This window comes from Astatotilapia calliptera, chromosome 11 (assembly GCF_964374335.1).
Source record: "Astatotilapia calliptera chromosome 11, fAstCal68.1, whole genome shotgun sequence".
NCBI classification, from domain to species: Eukaryota; Metazoa; Chordata; class Actinopteri; order Cichliformes; family Cichlidae; genus Astatotilapia; species Astatotilapia calliptera.
The window spans coordinates 22933609-22956324 of record NC_137432.1 but is presented as its reverse complement, the minus strand read 5'-3'; the positions used below and the strand labels follow the sequence as shown (position 1 = coordinate 22956324).

The window sequence follows — 22716 nt, the reverse complement described above, 5'->3', positions numbered from 1 at the left end:
AAACAGACTCAAGTACTGAGGTGATCCTGGTCTCTATTAAACCACCCATTATATTTGGCTGACAATGTGGCCTTGCTTCATTTTATTAATTATCACTTTTCGCCAACAAGATTATTACTGTCAGAGCTATTTTTTTTCCCCTTTGATGGCTGCGAATAAGGGGAAATATTTGTAATCTGTGATGATTACCGATGAGCTGCACTGCAGTCAAGATGGATTGTTTTTCCTTGTTTCATGCTGAGCACAATTACTTTGGGCTGTCCCCTGACAGATTAGACAAGACAGAAAGAGGAGGAAGACGAGAGAAACTTCCAAAAGAGGAAGGCAGGGAAAGATGCAGCGAAACACACTGTGAAAAGGGGGCAAGATAAAAGAAGAAGATAAATGTGGATGAGTGTTAAAGTACAGCAGGAGAAGGGTGAATAGGTGAGAAGCTGAATGCTGTGTAACAAGGGAGGAGAGCTGTCTGGGAGAAGGAGGATATGTAACTTAACAACAAAATTGGATTGAGGCTCAGTAGAGAAGGAGGGAGATAGATCTAATGTGATAATGACGGAAAAGCAGGAGGAAGGAAGAAAGAAAGGCAAAGAGAAACATCTTAATGGTGGTAAACAGAAATGCAGAATAAAGACTTACACAGGAACAAATGAACAGAGAGCAGTAAAAGAAAGTGAGGGGGATGAATGTGGAATAATAACCACCAGTTAAACCCAAAACAGTTTCCTGCTCTCAAGTGACTCTGCAGCTACTCTGAACACTGATCAGCCATAACAGTAAACCACTGATGAATGACACTTATCACTTTGTTATGTTCCTTGGATGGTGGCATTCATCTGGATGTTACTTTGAAGTGTACCTAAACATTAGCACAAGCGCACACTCGGTGGTTTCTAAATACACCTCACCACACCCCAAAAATTACTAAAGAAGAGCCCGAGGTGTTGTCCAGTAGCTCCAGTCTGGGAGATGAGCAGGACCAAGCCCGATCAATGAATGCCCCACCCTGCAACCCACAGGACCCAAAGGATGTGCTGCCAACATCCCAGTGCCAGATATCACAGTACACCCTGAGTGGTCCTGTGCCAGTCCTCTGATGGGCTGCAGCTGTTTTGGCAGTTTTAATGTTGCTGGTTATTGTGTGCATGAATGAGTCTGTGTGTGTGTGTGTGTGTGTGTGTCTGTGTGTGTGTGTGTGTGTGTGTGTGTGTGTGTACGTGTGTGTACGTGTGTGTACTTGTAATATCCTGTTACATGCTGGACAAAATGCACCGGCAGAGTGTGTCATAATCTGAAAATGAGATCTTTATTGAACAATACCTTTCATTTTGCACAGCATTACTTCTCGTGTGTGTGTGTGTGTGCGCGCGTGTGTGTGTGTGTGTGTTTGAACCATCCAACAATAAAAGGCAGAGGCACACAGGCACACTTTATGTTGACATGCATCTAAGCAAACAGGCAGCCTTGAGCAGCCAGCATAACTAGCATGCATTTAGTGGATGCATCTCAACATTTAAGCACATTTGTATGCATACAAAAAAAACTACAAGAAAATAAACTGCTACCTCTCACTCTAATGACACACTTTATATTCTAATTCCTGTTTTAATTACATTTTGTTTTGAAAAAACAAAACAAAGACATATTTAGGAGTAAACCCCACAAATAAAACCCATGCAAATTTACAAGAAAGAACTAAAAATTTATGAGAGAACACTTGAAAAGTTTTACATCTTAGAAAAGTCCTGCAAGTTTACAGAAAAAAAAAAATCACAAATTTATGGGAAAAAGTTCCATTCAATGGCACTGACTCATCTACTGTGAAAATGTTCAGTTTAACAGTGGAAATAAACTTGTTTACAGTCTCATATAAAAGCCGTTTTGCCCTCTGAAGCTAACTTCACCATTTGTGATGAGTGTACAAAGAAACTTTTATCCCAGTCACCCATAATCAAGGGCCTCATTTTCTACATTAACGAAAAGCACACTGAAGAGAGAGCTGCTCAGTATCTCAAGCAGGTACACACATCTAAGCCTATTTTTCTAGAAAAAAAGATCAACATCGCATTTAGCATTGTAGTGAATTATAGTACACCTTGCTAAATAGGCAAGTAAGCCAGTGATCGGATTAGCTGATAATTCCCCAGCTGTAGTACAAACTGGCCAGTTGTGGTTTTAAAACACATTAAAAAATGAATTGACGGCCACAATACCAAATTACAGGACTGTATTTGAGTTGTTTGCTAGTATATAATGAGCGAGCTGGTTTTTTTAGGTCTATCTGCCTCTGCTTAGATGCAACAAAAGCAGCAGTGAAATAAAGATTTTGTTACTGGTCATCAGTGCCTGGTAAGCACAACACTTCTCAGCCGTCTCAACCTTTGCAGTGGTTCGTCTCTTTCTGGGCATCAGGATTTCAAAAATGATTATTAAAATGAGTTAAGTAGCTAAAGATATATTTGCACACAGGTTATAACTATGGAACTAAAATAAAAAGTGTTATTTTATTGCATGTGAGTGCTCTGAATGAGTACTCAATTCACTTTTATTTTTATAATTTTATCATTTATAAGATTATTATATATTGGTACAGGTGCAGTCTCCACTGTGTTTGTGTAGGTTGAAACAGTTCACTTTGTAAATAAAGTTTACCTGTAGAGAGGTTTGTGTTATAAATTTTTCTTTTGTGTTGTGAAGAAATATGTCAATTCCAACATGTACTTTTCGAAAAACAGCTGCGCTTTGAGGCCTCAAGTACACGTGCCGTTCTATAGTTTGTTTATGTGACTGATATAATTATAAATATCTGCTGTATAGTTATGTGGCAGCATTACATCAAGTGGAGTGTAAATAATGTAGCAGCAGCTGTCAGCACTTGTTCTCTATAAGTTCACTTTGTAGCAAACGCAGGATGAGTGACTGAGTCGATGGAGAAGTGGAAAGACAAAACACACCCTAAGGTTCAAAACGGTAGTCAGCATCAGTCATTGTAACATTTCTAAACAGGAGATACACACAATCAATATTTAATCATCCTTAATTTTTTGTGGCTGCTCTAGTTCGCGAGGCACCAGGAGCAGGCAGACACGTCATGAGCTCTACATGATATAATGCTGAGAAAGGCTCTGTTCCAGGAAGTATTATTACTTCTAGACCAGAAAAACCTGGAATTTAAGGCTTTCACGTCGACATTTGTTTATTTAAAGTTTAACTATGCTTTAGTTGTGTTTCTATATGCAGCGTTTCTGGTCAAACATTTGAGGAAAAGTTACGATTATTTCAGGTTTCCTCAACTTTGGTTTGACTCTTAATGGAATGTTTTAGAAAATCTGATCACAAAAATATGTATTACCCCTAGTTGGTGTGCGGTTGCTAGAGGTTGCTCGCTGTTGCTGGGAGAAATTGATTGTGAAGATGATGCTGCATTAAAAACCTCCTTGCATTTGCTTTGGTTTAAGGTAGACTGCCATTATCGGCTGTAGTTTGCATGGAAGACGCTGACGCTGCAAACACTTGCCAACTAACCAGCTAGCAATACTGAAACGTAAGAAATCTGATAGCGCTGGTTTAGCTCACTTGTAAGTCACCCATATGGCATAAGGCTAATGCAGAAGCCATTTACTTACTGGATACAAAGACAATTCATCTTCAAATTAAAAATTGTGCCTTACTGCTGAAACCAACATGTTTGAAAAGGGGCAGCTTTTACTTTTACTTTCTCTGTTTCCAGTTTGCATCAGTTTCACAATTAGTAAAATGTGTAGTTTGCAAGTGTTTGCACAGAAAGTGTGCTAACTACTGTTAGCGAATCATTTGCAGACAAGTTGATATCTTCCATACAAACTATGGGCAACTGCATCAGTCTCCTAGCAACCAAAGCAATTGCATGCAGGTTTACAGTACACCACCATATACACATCTTTGCGACCAGTTTCACTTAGCAACGGGGATTGGGGGAGGCTGTATTACAGGTGGCTGGGTCCTAGCAACCAATTTCATCGTGATTCCCAGCAACCTTCAGCAACTACTGGTTGACAGGAACTCGGCAACCAGGTCTCTAGGCTTAGCAATTCTTGTAAGTACAGTGTTACCACTGTTAGTATTAGAAACAACATCCAAAGGAAGAAAGAACAAATATATAAACGTCTGTCAGCTTACATAATGTGTGTAAATGATCACCATTCTAATTCACCCATGAAAAGTGATTGTAGGTAAACCCCAACATTACCACCCCCATCCATCTGGCATTCCCACCCAAGTATACCTTGAAGGTATTTTCCCCAAACTCCTAACTTCATTTAATCAAAAGGAATTATTCCTGAAGTAGATTAACAGAACACCCTTTTATCTCTCTCTGTTGGCCTGACAGTAGCCGCTCTCAATCTCCTGTTCTTCTGTCAGTATTAACGTTCCTGTCACGTGTGGAAGCCACAGCATGTGTGGGTGGATGACTGACTCTGTATGTGAATGAGACAACACATTTGTGAGCAGAAACGAAGGGTCTTTTATCAATGAACGCTAAACCGCATCTACGTTTATTCACTCGCACCACTTCCGCGCACTGTTCTGGCTTCTTAATACTGTCCAAGACTAATTACCAGCCTATCAGTGCCTGTGTACGACAGTGAATAAAAAATCACCGAGCAGTTATCGATCTGCGAACGGAGAGCCTGAACCTCAGAGCAGAACTTTAATAGACATTTCCAGCAACAGCCAAGCTGTGATGTAATAAAAAAAATCACAGCATTAAACCAGCACATCGTTAGATGGATGAGTGTGGCTCCGTGGTTTCGTTGGTGGGTGTAATAGCTGGTGTGGGGGTATTCATTGGGTCTGATTCCCGCAAGGCTCCCATAAATAGTCAATGCACATCGATTGCAAATGGCTTCGGATGAAATCCCCGGCTAAATGACTTTGCTACCATTGTATTAGTAAAATGACAAAACAGCAAAACAGATATCATGAAGCATGAAAGCCTTTCTGATTGATCATTTCAAACTTACAAGGGGTTGTAAGGCTGTGTTTGTGTGACTCGTGTGTGAGTGTTTGCATATTTATTTGTGCTTTTTGTGCAGCTATTGAATGACAGGGCTGTAATTGGCTGAATATGTATTTAACATTCAGTGTGTATGTACTTCACGCAAAGACTGTTTTGTTGATCCCACAAAGACTGTCATTAATGCCATTAATTGGCTGGATTCGACACACATCTGGGTCCCTCTGTCTCAGAGGGCTAAGGGATGATAACATAATGTGTACAATTTGGACAGAGCACAGATGAGGCTCACAAGAAAACACTCCTAAAGAGAAACACAATAAACATAGCTGCCGTTTCAGGAACTTCCCAGATTCTAAAATGTAGAAATTTAGAAAAAGAAAAAAAATGCCTGAACTTTAAACTAGACACCCGTGCATGGGCTCATCATATGCTATTGGCGTCACAGAGGATTCAACCCCTGGTCTCCAAACTGACAGCTCTCTGCCTAACCCACTGCATCACATCTTATTTCCATCCTTGGATTTCTTAGGTTTTTATAACATCTTACACAAGTCACTCCGTCTGTCCTGAAGAGACCTCAGACTGTATGTAAAAGACATATCTGAGTGAGAACTGAGGATGCTCCAGACTGACTACTTTACTCTAAATTGGACCATAAATTACAAAATAAGACTTGACGCCACTCATTAGAACGTGTTTACTGAGGCTGTAAATAAAGAAAGGAGTTTTGTTTTGTTGTATGTTGCAATAAAAATCAGGCTTCTTTTTGTGACCTGAGGGGTTGCCCCCGGCCGGCCAGTAGAAAAAAGTGCAGGTTTAAGGGGTACAAACCTTCATTTGTCAGACTCCCTTTGTTGACCAAAGGCTGGCATTATGAGCTAAATTTTCTAAAGCCCGGAAGCAAAGCCCAGGGGAGGTGCAGACGTCTGGTTCCCTCTTAATTTGAATCACAATATGCAGAAAGGTTATCATGGATTTTCTTTGTCCAGTAGTGCAAAAGAGATATTGCCTACCCAGAGATTTAATAGCAACTTGTTGTATTACAGTCTGCTATGTGTGTGTGATTTTTTTTAATTTTAACTTCATCTTTTTGTCTGGATCAGTAAAGCGAGACACAACACATGCACATATGTTTTACCTGAACCTCCCGCGCGTGGTAAGCAATGATGAGCCCCAGCAGGATGACAGTGGACAGGCTGATCAGACACTTCAGGGCCAGAGAGTACATGGAGCTCTGTAGAGAGAAAATTGAAACACTTATCATTGGAGACACGACATTAGAGCACAAATGTAATATGCACAGATTGACTTTGCCATGACGGTTGGTTTAATATTCAGAGTACAATGACGGACGACAACACACGCTAACAGCCCCTCGGGAGCGCCGGGACATTTCTCCGTGGCCTGAGGGTCATTCTGACCTGCCACGAACAGTCATCTTGACTAGCAATACGTAGCATGCAGGAACGACCTCGCACTGACCTCTGCTAAAGCACACACAGACTGGCACGCACACACATGCACACACAATTAGCCTTATATTATTACATAGCCTTATATTATTATACTTATATTATTACTTATACTGCTTATATTATTATAGCGAGCGATGTGCATATTTGGATGCAGTTTTTTGAGACTGAAATGTTTAATGGTTGAATAGGAAGAAAATTATTTAACATTTAAACTAACTATGGATGTTGATCTTCATAAAAAGTAAGGGGTAGTTATAACACGTACAAGGCTGTGTGAGTATGTGCTACTGCTATTGTGATTTTTAATAGTGCAGAGTGCATCCATAGGCATGGGATATTTTGAAAACTAAACATGCTTTTCAGTCACAAAACTAGTTTGGTACCTGCTACAACAAGAGATGCCATCAAAATTTAGTTTTGCATGAACAAGGTGAACTTTTGCATGAACAAGGTTATAGCTCCCCTCTGATTAAGAGGGGAGCTATGACTATTTCCAACTCTGTATGTTTTTATGTTTGGCAGCATGATTCACAGTTCAAAGTAATACGTATTAATCTGATGCTGGGCTGTGGTGCCGTCTCTTGGTTCATCTATTGTCTGAAACAATGGATGTTTGTCGCTTGTTTGTCTTCACGTGCGTGACATGCCACTCTTAAGCCATACGGTGTAATATGATGTCGGCCTACCCTTTGAAGCTACAACAGCTTAAACTCTTCTGGAAAGAGTTTCCACAAGGTTTATGGGTGTGTTTGTAGGAATTTTTGACCATTCTACTGTGAGGTCAGACACTGATGGGTTCACAGTTTCCGCTCTACTTCATCCCAAAGGTGTTTTATCAGGTTGAGGTTAGGACTATGCAGGCCAATGAGGTTCTTCCACACCAAAGTCGCTCACCCATGTCTTCATGGACCTTGCTTAGTGCACTGGTGCTCAATCATGTTGGAACAAGAAGGGGTCATCCCCAAATTCCTGCAATGTTAGGAGCATGAAATTGTCCAAAATGTCTTGGTATGCTGACGTATTAAGAGTTTGTATTACTGGAACTAAGTGAAAGGAACTCTTCATACACTAAGCCCAAACCCTGAAAAACAGCCCCACACCATAATTCCCCTCCACAACACTTAGCACAGTGCAGTCAAAAAAGTGTTTAAGCACTTCAACGTGTTAATTCAAAGTTAGCATCAGAAACGGGGAGAATTTCCACAGCAAATCTTACTAATGAAGTGGCCGGTGAGTTTATATATACACTCAGACCCACTTCATACTGGGTTGGACCTCTTTTGCCTTCAGAACTGCCTTAATTCTTCACGGCATAGACCCAGCAAGGTGCTGGAAACACATTTTGCTCCATATTACAATGATAACATCACACATGCACATTCACAATGTGGATCTCCTGTTCTACCACATCCCAAAGGGGCTCTATTGGATTGAAATCTGTTCACTGTGGAGTTCATTTGAGTGCATTGAACTCCTTTCTGTGTTCCAGAAACCGGTATTTCTAATGATTTGCGCTTTTTGACATGGTGCATTATCCTCCTGGAAGGAGCCCTCTGAAGATGGGTACACTGTGGTCATAAAGGGATGGACATGGTCAGCAGCAATACCAGCAGCCTGAGCCACTGATGCAAGGCAGGATGGATCCATACAGTTATGCTGTTTGTGACAATCGAATGACCCTACCATCCAAATGTCAAAGCAGAAATCAAAACTCATCAGACCAGGCTATGTTTTTCTTCTATTGTCCAAACTGCTGCTAACTGGCTGTTTTCTTTTTCAAACCATTCTCTGTAAACCCTACAGATGTATGTAGGAAAATCCCAAAAGATCAGCAGTTTTTCAAATACTGTGTGATAAAAACAATCGTGCCACTCAAAGTCACATCAATTTCTTTTCTTCCCCACGATGTTCAGTTTAAACCTCAGCCTGTCTTTTATGAGTACATGTCTACATGCTTAAATGCATTTAGCTGCAGCCACATGATTGGCTGATATTTATGTTAATGAGCAGTTGAACAGGTGTGCATGCATACATACAAAACAAAAAATAAGAAAAACATCTCATCCATGTCCATGGACCTTGGTTTGTGCACTGGTGCACAGTCATGTTGGAACAGCAAGAACAGCCATCACCAAACTGCTCCCACAAAGTTAAGAGCATGAAATTGTCCAAAATGTCTTGTTATGCTGAAGCATTAAGAGTTTGGTTCACTGGAACCAAGTGAAAGAACCTCTTCTGTAACTAAGCCCAGATCCTGATCCTTGAAAAATGTTTTATATTAGCTGTGTGTTTGATTTTACACTGATTTTATTTCCACTCAGTTCAGTCTGCTTCACCTAAAACAACAGTCTTAAAAAAAACTTGAATGTCCAGACTCAGTCACTAGGCTGGTTTCACAGATGTCCCACTCACTCACTCCTCTCTCACTCCTTTGCTAAAATAGCATCAGCACTGTTGTTGCAATTTCTCAGCAAAGACAAAACAAAAGCCAGTTTCAAAGAACAGAAGTTGAATGGTTGCTTTTCGCCTATCAATATCTTTCTGCAGTCGAGCGTTAACTCCTTGTCTGGTTTCACAGGGCTTATAATCAACGCCCAGTATCTTCCAATCAATACGACTCATAGCACTTATTTGGCTTCTCTAACCCCCTCACCTTTCACACTGCGAGAGCAGCAACACTTACGTGAGCTATCATACGCATGTTTGCACACAGGTACACAACACATTTGTACATTTGGTCAGAATACACTGGGCTACACACATCTGATCTACACAAAGAGATTCAAAGGGGAAAGTGCATTCGATTAATTTGTTAGCTGCTCTCCGGAGAGTCTGGTCGTCCATTGGAGAATACATCTATACTGATAATGACGTATCTGGTTGTGTTAATATAACGTAAATACAGGAATGAATCAGTGGATGAATGTGAGAAAGAAAGATTTCAGTGTACATTTGCTAACAGTATTAAATGCAGATCCACAGACTTACTAAACCTATAAAAACTTCATAAGCTTCAGATCAAACTACACTGCTTTCGCGCTTCCTTTTCATCCGTCACCAGTTAAACAAGTTTTAAGTGTATGACCTTTTATCAGAAATTGCATTTGTTTCATAGCAGTACACTGGATGGGTTTAAGGAATTCATTACATTTTCATTCATTGCAAATGCTCCGTTTCAAAGGCAAAAAAAAAATAAAAAATCTGCACATAAAAGCAAAAGCTCAGAAACTCAAACAAACCGGTCAGCTTGATTCATTTTCTAATTCTTTAAAATAAAGCTTGCCAATCCGACTCATTTGTCCACATCAGCTCAAGGTCTGTGTTTTGAAATGCACAATTGAATAGACACACGCATATCAAAAGAAAAAATAAGAAACTCAAAGCACATTGGCGGGACCAGCAAGGTCACACACCGAGCGCAACAGCCTTATGTCCTCCGCCAGGAAAGACCTGAGCCACCTTAAGACTTAGGCGGTAGGTTGGGGGTAAAGTGGGAGACTGTTGAGCATTAATCACCACTCTTTAATCCGGGTCTGCACTCTGAGTTTAGACACATATTACTCAGGCTTTCCTCCGTGGTGTTATTAGACAGAATCCACATTGCATTTTGGGTTCATGAATATATATTGCAACTCAGCCTGCTGGAAAATAGAGTGTGTTAGTGTGTTATTGTGTTTATTTAGGGTCTCTGTCTATGCTTCGTGGCCTTAATGGTATTAATTCAATGTCAAACAAACACACAGAAGCACGCACAGAGTCTAGTTGGTTAATACACACTGACGTGCTCCTCTGTTGACTGTAATTAGAGCAATCTGAGAATGAATCTGAGGCTGGGTTCCCCTTCCGCCGTTCATATAATACACTAAAATGCACATGCTGTATGGATGTATTCACATTTGTCACTCATGTCAGTGCATTTATGAGCCAGCGCACAACACTGGGACAATATCTAGCTTTGCCTCGCACTCACTTCCTCTATCAGCTTACCCGAAGCTGTTGTCTTTCTGTCTTTATTTGCTTGTGCTTGCTTGTCTTGTCTCGGTCTCCTTCTCCACTGCTGCTAACATCTCATTTGTACCCACTGAAGCAAACTAGGTGCAAAGGAAGCCAACATTGTTGTGCTAATGAGAAAAATGCTGGTTTCACTCTTGGCTTTCAGCACCATATCTGTTTAAACACAGTCACACTAGTGAATTGCAATGTGATGGGAGATTACGTCCCCCTTCTCTCTCTCTCTCTACGGTCTCCCTTCTCGCTTTCTTCGTTTACACCCAGCACTCTGTTGGTCGTTGGGATTTTTTGACAGTTGTCTCATTACACTGTCAAAAGCATTTTGTTTGCCTGTTTGCACTTCACTTATTCCACCTGTATAGTGAATAACTTAACTGCAAAAAGGAGATATATGCGCCTACTGGCGCGCCTTCTGTTCATTTCAGCTTTTTTACAGTCATGATTTTTTTAAACTCTAACAGGCTGGCATGGGTCTATTAGTTTTTAGTGCCACCTTTTGATTCAAGTGTTTGCATATAAAATGAATGCGCCAGCATTAAAGTCTTTATAGACAAAAGCAGCTTCACTTTAATGTCAGTGCAGATGCGAAATTGGTGGGATGCAGGCTTGACGGCACGCACGTACTGCACACGCGCTACAGTCTGTACTCTGTGCATGCGCGCTCCTTTCGACTTCTAGAGCCTGTGCACATATTTGCAGACACAGGTCGATGATGAACTTTACATCACATGATTCCTTACAACAAGCAGGACTTGTGCCTTAATTAAAAAAGTTAAAAAGCTTTGAAACTGTGATGTTTCTGGAACAAGTTAACTTTCTGCCACTTGGAAAATGTTTGCTATCTTGCTGAGAGAGCAGCTTAGCGTGAAGGCTGGAAGCAGTGGGGGAAACGACTGTAATGGTCTGTCCAAAGTTCAAAAAGCTCCCACCTGCCGGCACCTCTAATTAATGACAAGCTGCGGTTTCACAGGCGGATTATGTGCAGGGAAATTTCTGGGCGTGTCCTGACGGCTTTCTTTCCTTACCTACGATTTGTTTAATCCTTAAATATATATACCACGAGACAATATTACACCCTGTCTAATTAAATCATGTAATTCAATTAAGCTCTCAGCTTCCTTGTTTTCTTCAAAGTGGTTTTTTTTCATTAATGTCCTGTAGTAGAAATTTCATAAATGACAAAAAGCTTTGTTCATTTTTCCATTTTTTTCTCCAATAAAAAGTAAATGTCACTCCACAGTTTTCCTTTTTTCCCTTATTTTAAGAAGGTGAAAGCTCTTAAAGCTTAAAGCTCTCTTCTAGCTTGACTTCACTGGGGACATAAATAAATACACTGACCATCTGCGCTCCTCTGCAAAGCATGCATGCATATTGCACAGCCAAGTTGAAATGACCACAAGCAACTGACTGGGATTAGTGTTTACTGTGCTGACTAATTTTGGATTGTAGATCCCAGTCCATACAGTGTTACAGACCTTATATGAGAGAGACATGCCACTCAAAGAGTGCTGAATACAATGATGCTACCACTCCCTCCAAAGAGCCAATCACCTTTATCAGGAAACAAATGAACCAATCATGTTAATTCACTGACCCCAGCTAATAGTCGAGGATCAGTTTCTGTGTGGTAGCAGGAATGTCTACATGTTGCAAAGTCGTAGTTTTTCTTGGCGTACTGTAAACATTAAGTGTGTCGAAGTGTGTGTAGTACAACAAAATCTAAAAATGAAAAGTTTCACTTTAATTGAATTCATTTGAGGACATATTCGGGATTGTTTGCTAGTTTTTGTTCAGTTTAACTTGAAATAAAAGTCGATTTTAATGTGTTGGCAACGCCTCTTCTGATTCATCTCGATTTGGTCTGAATCTTTTTAAGACGAAGTAACTTCCCAGCTGCGTTAATAAGACAGGTGCTGATTGGTGAAACTTGCTTCCAAAAGGATTTTGTTACAACAGCATATGACGGAGTAGGCTGCCTGTAGAAACAAATGATCAAAACAGACTTCAACTTTATTTGGTATTGTTATTTTAAATTATGTTTGCAAGCAGAATGATATTGATACGTGGCTTAACCTGCCTCGTATTGGTGCTGGATTGCTGGTTAGAGAAAAGCAATGCATTTAAGGTTTAATCTGCTCATAAACAGAAATGTAAGGATTAATTGTTTATTGAGTTACATGCTCATCAAGTGATTTCGTGATGAATAACACCAACTGGATTTTTGTCACAGTGGGGTTGCCAGGCAACGAGCAATGTGCAAACACAGGTGTAATTCATTAAAAAAAAAGTGATAAATGGCTGAATTTCATTTGGCTGCTTTAGTTTTAATAGTACTTTTACTGTAGGCTCAATAACACACTGCCATCGCTTATAGTGAGACCTGAGAAAAGTGCAATCATTGCAAATGCTCTTAGTAACACCTGTGCTTTAGCGGTGCTCATCTATGGAAACAGCATGCAGCTCCCTACCACAAATCATATATGCAAGCTGAAGGGAAATTTTCTGTGTCGCACTTAACCTCTTAACATTCATAGAGTCACCTGTGACCTGTTTCGGGTTAGGCTGCGCTTTACCCTCATCCTGGACAAGCACAGTTTAGGAAACTGGAATATAAACATAGAAGCATTTTGACCTCAGAGATAACAGCGTTGATAAAAAATGGGTGAATGTTAACCTAACACTTCACCGTCCCACACAAAAGTGGCTGATATGGTTCATATAGACCATATCTTGTGCATCTGACCGTTTTAGGTCAATAAGCCTGTATAACTGCGTAATAAAACAGGGAGAGGCATGACTTTTACTTCAATGGCCACTGGGACATAAAACACCATTCAAATGTGATGAAAACAGACAAAGCAGATAAAAAAAAGTTTGGTAAATAGTCTCAAAATAAGGTGTTAAAAAACTCCCTGCATGTTCTACTTTTACTATACACAAGATTACAGCTAAATTTATGGCTTAATCCACGGTGCTAACATTATTCGATGCCTCTGGCCCATCCCACCAACAACAATGACTGAACTTCATTAATGGCTGCAGAAGACTTAGTTATAGAGGTTATTTAATACACTGTTTTTAGCCACATGGATACTAGAAACCGCACTGCACATCCACCATAATCAAAGCCTAAACAGTTAAATAATGAACTCAGCATGGCTAAATTAAGGTTTTCTAAGTAAAAACAGTCCATTGAGTCTTCAAGCTTACAGAAGTAAGCAAACTTCCAAAATGTGCACACATTTGGTTTAATACACCAATTTAAATTAAGGACTTTTTTTAAACAGTTGTGAAAATGAACTGTGCGTCCATCTCTGCAAAAACTGGGAAGCATGATTTGGGCTTATCCAGGTAACTTCAAAATGTAACTCGGGGTTTTCAGTATTAAAAAAGTGGTTCAGTTGCTACTGGGGGACATCGTCATGGTAACTTCTGCTGCTGATATGACCTGTTCTGGAGCGGGTTATAAGATAAGATAACCTTTATTAGTCCCACACGTGGGAAATTTGTTTTGTCACAGCAGGAAGTGGACAGTGCAAAAGTTATGAGGCAAAAATTAGAATACAATAAGAATAAATACAGTACACAACTGTACAGAATAGAATAAAATAAAATACTATATACAGTAGAATAAAATAAAATAAATATACAATAAGATAAAAATAGAATACAAATACAAATACTATATACAACTGAGTAAAAATACAACGATGTTCAAGATTATAAATCAAGAGGTATAAAATCGCCACCTACAAAGTAATGTCACCATTCTTGGACTCTGTGGAAGGATAACATGAGGGTCTGCAGTTTTTTAACAGTGTCTAAAGTCTTTGTTTCTCTGATAAAATTCAATAAGAATTCGAAGATTCTTAGATGAAACAATTGTATTTTCCTACACTGAATTTGTTTTTATATTTAGTCTTTCGGCTACTCTCAGAGCCTTAAACTGCACCAGGGCTGCAGCAGAAAAAATACACACTAAAACTATCTCATGCACATCTCAATATTACTTTGGTGGAATAACACAGATTGTCCTGTGCCCTAATGACCGAGCATTCATTACCAACTAAAGCAGTTAAAACACTCGCACGTGCATACAGCACTATTTAAGTCTCGTCTACAGTTCAGTGCTTCTCCTGCTGCAGACACTCATGCTCATGCTGATTTGCCTTCAACTACCGCGACGGTTTCAATCTGCACTGTGTGTTTAACGTCTTCAGATTTTTGTATTATTATATTTTTATCTTTTGTAAAACCAGGCGCTCTGCTGCCAGTTCACGCATCCATGTTTGTGATTGGTCAGATGCTACTAATGGCACTCTTTCATGTGAACGTGCTCGAAGCTAGGTTGATAATTGAGTCAATAAGCACTGTCACTAGTGTGACCGCTTAGCCTGATTGCCAATGTTAGTGTAAGTGAAGCCAGATAACAGAAAGATATCCTGCGTATGTTAACAGGGCCCAGACTGACTGACATGATTCCTGGTTTGGCTGTTTTGAAGCTGATGATTGGCTCTTTGGTGCTCCTTTGTTGGAAATACAACTTACATATGCTTGTGTTTCTTCTTTTTCCTTTCTTTCTTAGCCAGCTGTGCATAAGTGTGTGATTAGCGTATATTGATCACTGGCTCTGTGGACAACATGCAGGGATAATGAGCTTTTTGAGCTTCTTTAGTTCAATTAGCAGGGAGACACACACACAAACACAGACAGGTAGTATCTAGAGGGTTTCCCCCAATTGCCCCTACCTCAACCTTATTGACACAGACATGAGAGAAAATACGTGTCACTTACCACGCGGTTGTAATGAGTATGTGCGTGTGTGCACATGTGTCTGCGTGTGATGTAATGCCTTAGCCTTGGGGGTCTCTCCCTGTCAGAGTGATGCCTTCTTGCAATCAGTCTCCAGGGAAACAGGCAATAGACAGAAGCGATGTCACCCTTCCAGGATAAACACACACACGCACCATACGCATACACTCGAATGCACATCGGCATACACCATTACGGCCATACACACTCAATTAAATCCAGACAAAGGGAGATGTGGACACACACACATTAGCAGGTGCATCCATGGGTACTAACGTGACAGAGCTAAATACATAAAGACACACACTCCATATGTGTGTGTGTACACAGAGGAGACCCTGTGACGTGAATGTTTACCATCAGAGCACACAAGTTTTAACATAACCATGTAAGTACCAGCACTTCCACATACAGCCAGAGGTTGCTTAGCCTTGTTATGCTCAAACAAGCATATTTGTACCTGTTAGTTGTAGGACCTCTGGGATCTACAGTCGCTTAGAAGTCTGTGATCTAGAAGATGAAGGCAGTGTGTAATGGACTGAAGGAAAAGGGAGAAGGTTGAGAAGGAGAGTAGGTGCAGTTGCACAAAAATGCAGAGATGGCTGATAGCTTCTTTAGAGAATATGGTGGGAGTTTAATTCCCTGATCGACCTCATGTACTGTCTCTAAAGCAGCGTGCAGCCACTGTAAGTGGACCAACAGAGAAAATGTGCAGAAAGGTCTACCAGTAAATGTCAGAGATAGCAGAGCGAGGGCAGAACGGGAGGGATGGTGGTGCTGCGGAGGGACTGAGGAAGAGGTTTTAAGGCTGCTGAGAAGGCAATGACTCTCGTGGGGGGATGGAGGCATATTTAAGACTCGCCAACGGAGGGACTTTCTCTGACAGTGAAAGGAAGGAAGGAATCGAGGAAGCAAAGGGGAAATAGGAGGCAGCATTGCTGATGCTTGTGTTGAGAAGCAGACAGAGGGTACATACTCACACTTGATACCCTCACACATGCCAAATGCACGCATTGATAGTGTGACAGGTGAAGTCAACAACTGCAGGGCATCGCCTCAGAATAGCAGCGTTGCAAGCCTGAAATGTGGCTTGGAGCTTGGCCCCGAGGAGCTATGTGAGCCTCTGTGAAAGATCTATTGATCTGACTGTGACAGCCCACATGCTAAGGTCCCAAGTGTCCAAGGGCCCCAGTTATTCTCAGACAGAGACACGTGTCAGACCAGGACCCCCTGTTCCTCATCAAAATAATAATAGAAGCATATAGAAGGCTGTCCTCACACTGCTGTTAACATTTTGACATGTCACGATCCTGGGTGTGTGGCAGTGACACTGATCATGAGGAGAGGTCACAGAACATGCAGAGTTAAAAATGCATGACAACAAATTAAAGGCTCAGGTTTTTTCTTTGAAGCCTTTTGGGCAAAAAGTCACCATGAGCCAAAAATTAAATTATTTCACATTCATGAATTATTTCATCATTTAATATTCTCTCTACATAATCTATCTAGGCTCAACAACCGTGCCTGAATATTTACAATGCAGGAATTTACAGCTGTGCCTTAGAGCGCTGAAGGCTGTACAAGATAATAATTTTTATCTGCAATCAAACTTTGTCCTACAGAAGTGGCCTTCATCATGGACTTGAACTTAACTTAAATTGCAAAGGCTGATAACTGAAGATAGAGGCTGCACAGCAATGAATGGAAAAGTCTTAGATGTGGCAAATAAGAGTGTGCTGATAGGGTTTGTGCTGTTTCTGCACAGGAATATAGCTTACTCACAATACCCACAGTCACGAAACACTGTGTCCTCCTCAGTTAACCTCTCTCCATTTACCCTTCCAACACACAGAAACATGCACGCTCCACACAATCCAGCCAACTCTGTTTGGTTCCATTCTTATTCTTCATCTCTATTTTTGGGAGAAAAGCTAGAGCAGCTGGACCTTCAGAAAAAAAGTGCAGAAGCTTAGGTAGAGCTACACAGACTGATCAGTATACAGTGACATTTGCTTTGTAGCCATTGTCAAAGAAGGGAGACCTAAAGGAGCCATTAAGAGGCTATATTTATACACGTGCATTATATATTTTCAATCTATGACGAATGATCTTAACCGATCGTATTTCAACACGAGCTCTCAAGGATGGCTTCTCTGAAAGGCAGCATCCATTTTCAATAAAGCAGTTTGCACAGCATGTGTATGCGGAGGTGCACGGTGCATGTGCGTGGGTGTGATTATCAATAATCAATGGAAGAAATCACTCAAACCTCGCCCCCTAGACTCGTTTAAAGCAGCGCGCGAACCTCTCCTCCTTCCACCCATTCATCTTCCCAGCCCGATTGTTCTTTCATCCTCGGGATCTCAATCCATTTTTTTTTCCACAACAGCCAGCAGGCTTCTATCCACCTCAATTATCTAAGTGAGGGTTTTAGCTGTCTGATGGGACTCCAGTGTCTGTTGGAGTCAAACCAAATACGCAGCCATAAAGAAGACAGAAAATTTTACAGTCTCCATTTAAGATGAATTTTGATGCACACTTAACTCTCTGGATTCTCTCTTTAGAAATGCAAGATGCTGAAGACAGACCGCGATGTTTTGCTACATTTCATATACGATTTGTTTTCCCCCCAATATGCCGTGATGATCAGAAATTAATTAATATGGTGAGAGTGCTGACAAACACTTTGATTACCCTGCTCGAAATCACTCAGTCCATTGATTCGTATTGATAGATAACGCAGCCTGTTTGAGATGAGGGCTAAATTGATTGTAGCTTAAGAACCTAAATCAGGCTTTTCATTATCGCCTTTTTCCTTTTTTTCTCTCCTTCCACAGACATTCATTCTCACCCAGCCGCTTCTCTCTTCCGATCACACTCCCCCAGTTTGACGCCCACTGGAAGAGCAGCGGAGCAGAGGGAGAGAGATAGTGAAGGAGGAAAAAAAAAAAGAAAGAAAGAAAGGAATGAAGAAAACAGGACAAAGAGACAGGCGTGGAGTTGAAATAGAAAAGGCCCAGGCAGAAAAAGAGGGCATAAGTCTCTGCCATCTCCTTCAGGGAAAAAAAGAAAGAAAAGGCAGACAGAAGAGAATAAAAGAGAAGAGGAGGGATTGAAAGGGAATTAGAGACCGTGCACTTTCATTAATAAAAAAAAGGACCTCTAAAGCAGTGATTTTTGTAAAGTAGAAGAAAAGACACAGCAGGGAGATTTTTCTAGCAACGGCATTAACAGAAAGAGTCCGGAGATCGCAGACTGCAAACAGAAACACAGGAGGAGGGTGAGAAAGATGGGGAAACACACCCAGTTGGGCTATTCTAACAAGCTACCTGTTAATCTGTGCACTCAGCTGATCTCACAGATTATTTCACATCATTGGCGATCCATGTATGACAAGCTGCATAAGCAGAAGTCATGTTTCCACCTTATGAACTAAAGAAAGCAAAGCCTGTGTCATATCTCTGACCAAAAAAGGGAGGCTAGAATGAGGACAAAAGTGTCTCACAGCAAGGTGAGCACAACATGGTCCGAGGCTTCCTGACACACACGCGCACACACAAAATAAACAGAGAACAGCAGCCAGGGGCCTATTCAGCTTATTACACCCCCCATTACACAAACAAATGAGATCCTGGCCTCCTTCTGATAATCTGCCCCCTCCATGTCCTTAGCATCCTTGCATTACATCACCCAAAAGCAGTAACTGTCAAGCTTGGTCATTGCAATAGTTGTTGCAATCATGAATTCAGTGACTAAAAGGTTCATCTGCACCGCCTAAACCGGGTAAAAAATGGGGTGTCCTAGTGACTTGGAGGGTCAGTAATCGTACTACCTAATGTTCAAATCTGCCTGATGACCTTTGGGACATGTAATCTTCTTTCTTTCTTTATCCCCTACATTTCCTGTCAGTGTTTATGGGCTGCTTGTAAAATAAAAAAATAAAAAAAGCAAAAGGCAAAAAAGCCCAAATAAGACAAAGTTAACCCAGGAGATTCTAGATAAGCACCAGAGATATAACCATGACATACATGACAGCCGTCAGTCATTATGCAAATGCACTGTTTATAAGGTTGGGGAAACCTGCAGTCAGCTCAGACTGAAGAAGTCACTTGGATGAGTGACAAAAGGTTTCTCCCACTGAAAACGCCACGTCCAGATGAACAGAATCAACTTTTTGGGAAACGACAGCCTGGTTTCATAATTGTTACGCATATGCAATGTAGCTACATTAACGTGACACTGTGGTAATTTTGTGTCATACCTCTAAAAGCCTGGGGGGATTGATGACAGACAAATTAAAACAAAACAACAGCCAAAACTAAAGCAGCAGAGGCAAAGATATTGTGAGTATCAGTCCTTAGCTAAAGACACTGGCTCCTACAATTCCCACAGGGGAACTTCATAATGTCTTTCTCTAGACCCCTCTGCCTGATAAATTCACAGGCTTGTCCACACTCCAAGTTTCTAACGCATGCTTTCTTGTATTAATTTTCAAGTGTGAGCTGAGGTAACCCTCTTCACTGTGCTATGTCATCATCAGGCTTATTTTCTAAGACATGGCTGGAGTGCAGCTTGGTTTCCCAAAAGACAACGACTGCGCTCAGTTATCAGCGACTAGATGACTTCTGGGCAGTATTTTCTGAGGGAGAGCTGTCAGTTTATGTTTCTAATTTTGTGGTCTGCCTCCTTAAGATTTCAACTCAGGAAATAATTAATTTTATTGATGGTTAGAACATTTCAACACATGGCCCAGCCCCAGCACTAAGCACAAGTGATCTTTTTATTGGTGTGTCTTTTTAAGTGTCACTCATTTGTGTCCCTCACCTTCGTGTACACGCCCCACGACAGCTCTGTCTCAATCACCATGACTACGATGCCAAACATTCCAAAGATCAGGGCGTAGTCGCTCAGCCGCTTCCTCTTCTCGAACAGCGCCCTGCGGTGCCCCAGTTTATACCCAATGTTTTGGTTCTTTCGTTTGGGAGCCTTGGAGGTGCTGCCCCTGGCCCCGGTACCCACTGCCCCAACTCCTCCCTGCCTGCTGCCCCTCCCTGACTGCGAACGCCTGCTCTCCACTAGTGCGTGGTTCTGGTGGTAGATGGACATCTGGTTGGATGTGGAGTCGGTGATGTCATAACCTCCTCTGAGGTACGGGGAATCTTCTTTGGATGAAATCACAATCTCTGGCGGGCTCTGAATTGGGGGTTGGTTGGTGGAGGACTGGGTCACCGAACAGGTAGGGGGGGCTTCTCGCTGCCGGTCATGCCCCCCAGCAGCAGTTGCGCCAGCAACAGCTGAAACGGCGCCCTCTTTGGTTTCGCTGCTGCTGTCTGACTCGATTAGGTTTCTCCGGGATGCGCTGAGGCGGCTCAGGGGCTTCATGACGCCACCTGTGTACTTACAGGAACTCATGGCAATCTCCGTGAAGGGGTTACTGTCCCTACGGTGAACCAGAGGGCTGGCCTGTCTGTGTTTGCACCCCCTCTCCCTGTCCCTGTCACGCTCTCTGTCCCTCTCCCGCTCCATGGATGGCGAATGGGACGAGTAAAAAAGGGCATTGTAGACTGGGGAGTTGTCCCCACTCAGGCTGTGCTGTGAGCCCAGACAGGAAGAGAGTGGGGTGCTGGTGGGGTGCAGGGCATTGGGGATGGGTGGAGGCAAAGGCTGAGCTCCAGCGGAGGAAAGTGGTAACTTCGGGAGAGATGCTGGGGGCAAGTTGGGCGTGGCGGGCGAGGGGGATGAGGTGCTGCCGTTTAGACGGTCGAGGCTTGATCCTCCCATGTGGTTGGAGTGGTTTGATCCTGGCTGGGCGCCAGCAGTGGACGGATGGGATATACTGCCCAGGGGAAGGAGGAATCGCTGGTCCTCATCCTCGCTCCCTCCTAGCAGAGCCAAGCTCAGAGAAGGGGGAGGCTCCATGATCACAGCTGTGGCCGCACACCTGTCTAGGAAGAGAAAAGAGAGGAAATATAAAGTGGCCCGCGGAGAAAACGATAGAGAATACAGGTTCCTTATCGTAATGTGGTAATGAAGGACATACAGAAAAAACAAAGGAAGGAGCAGGAAAACATTGTGATGGATGGTTAAAACAAATGAGGGAGAAGACTGAACTCCAAAAGCTGAGGATGTGTGACAAAGAGGGAACACAGAGTGAAGACAAGTGGTCATAATTGGGGAATATGTTATTCCTTGAGTCACATTTGAGTCAGTTGCCCAGTCAGCCTCTCTCAGCGCTTCCCCTCTCGGTTTCCCAGTGTCTTCTTGTTCTCTCACATCCCACAGTGCTTCCAGCAATCTATTCCATAAATGTCATCTGTGTTGTTAGCCAGGAGGATGGTGCAAATCCTCTGGCTTTACACTATGAAAATGAGATCAGCCTCAGAGACTAAAGGATAATAATTCCAGATCAGAGCAGAAGTGCGAAAGCCTCAGTTAACCATAAGTTGGCTTGCGTTTTAGTATCCTCTGATTGATCCAAAACAACAGCCTACTTTCAGTATGATATAACCAGACACCTTCACGACCACCCATCTCCTCCTTGACTGTTTCCCATATACCTACCTCCGACCTCTTCTGCCTCGGTCCCTTTTCCCCCAGGTTAGTTGTGTCGAATCACGGACTGGATGAAAGCAGACCACAGCACTTTTTCTTTTTCATGTTGTCACGGCCATCCCATCATCTTTTCGCTTCGTCTCCCTTCATATAGGTCCTCCACAGGTCTTATCTCTCGAAAATGCGCGTCGCTTCCCCGCTGATGATGGCTCCGTCTTCCGCTCACCTGATAAGATCAGTTTGTCTCTCTCCCAGTCATCGGTGATGTATTGATCGTTCCCATTTTGATCCTGTCAGTGGCAATCGGCAGTGGATGAAGCGGAATAATCCATGGTGACTCGGATAAATCGGTCAACCTGTGGCTGCACGTAAGCAGCATGAAACAGGAGGTGGTGGGGGGGAAAGACGACGGCGTGGATGTGAAGTAAGAGTCCCCAGATGAGCTGTAAAGTCTGCGATTTAATATGTGACTCCACCGACAAACACTCAATCTACGGCTCTCCGTCTCTCCGACTCTGTCTCTCACTCTCTCCTCCAACTTCTCTCCCTCTTTTCTCCGCCTCCAGACCTGCCGCTCACTCCCATTGGACGGAGTCGGAAAGGCGAAATAACAGGTGGCAGGATTTTTAAGATGTGGCCACCAAACGGTTGTCTAGATTTATTGTACCGGGTTATTTCGGGGTTATTATTAAAACCAGTGGCATTCGTAGCTGCTGCCTCTGTAATAAAGACTATATGAGCCATTTGTTGTTGTTTTTTTTCTTTATGGCACCTGTTGGAACACGGCACTGAAGGATGCTGGGACCGCCAACTCCACGTCAGAAAAACACGCAGAGAAACATTTCCAGAACAAACACACGTGTAAGTCAA

The 22716-nt window shown here is 42.1% G+C and overlaps 1 protein-coding gene across 1 annotated transcript in view; it reads right to left on the bottom strand.

The window, feature by feature from the left end:
* Positions 1-22429, bottom strand: part of kcnn3 (potassium intermediate/small conductance calcium-activated channel, subfamily N, member 3) — a 64707-nt gene extending 42278 nt beyond the window's left edge. Inside the window, 5 exon segments of the mRNA XM_026183934.2 lie at positions 6135-6230; positions 20119-20525; positions 20528-20633; positions 20635-21239; positions 21856-22429. Of these exon segments, the coding sequence (XP_026039719.2) occupies positions 6135-6230; positions 20119-20525; positions 20528-20633; positions 20635-21213 (1188 nt within the window). The 5' untranslated portion in view covers positions 21214-21239; positions 21856-22429.
* Between the last annotated feature and the right edge of the window lie 287 nt (positions 22430-22716).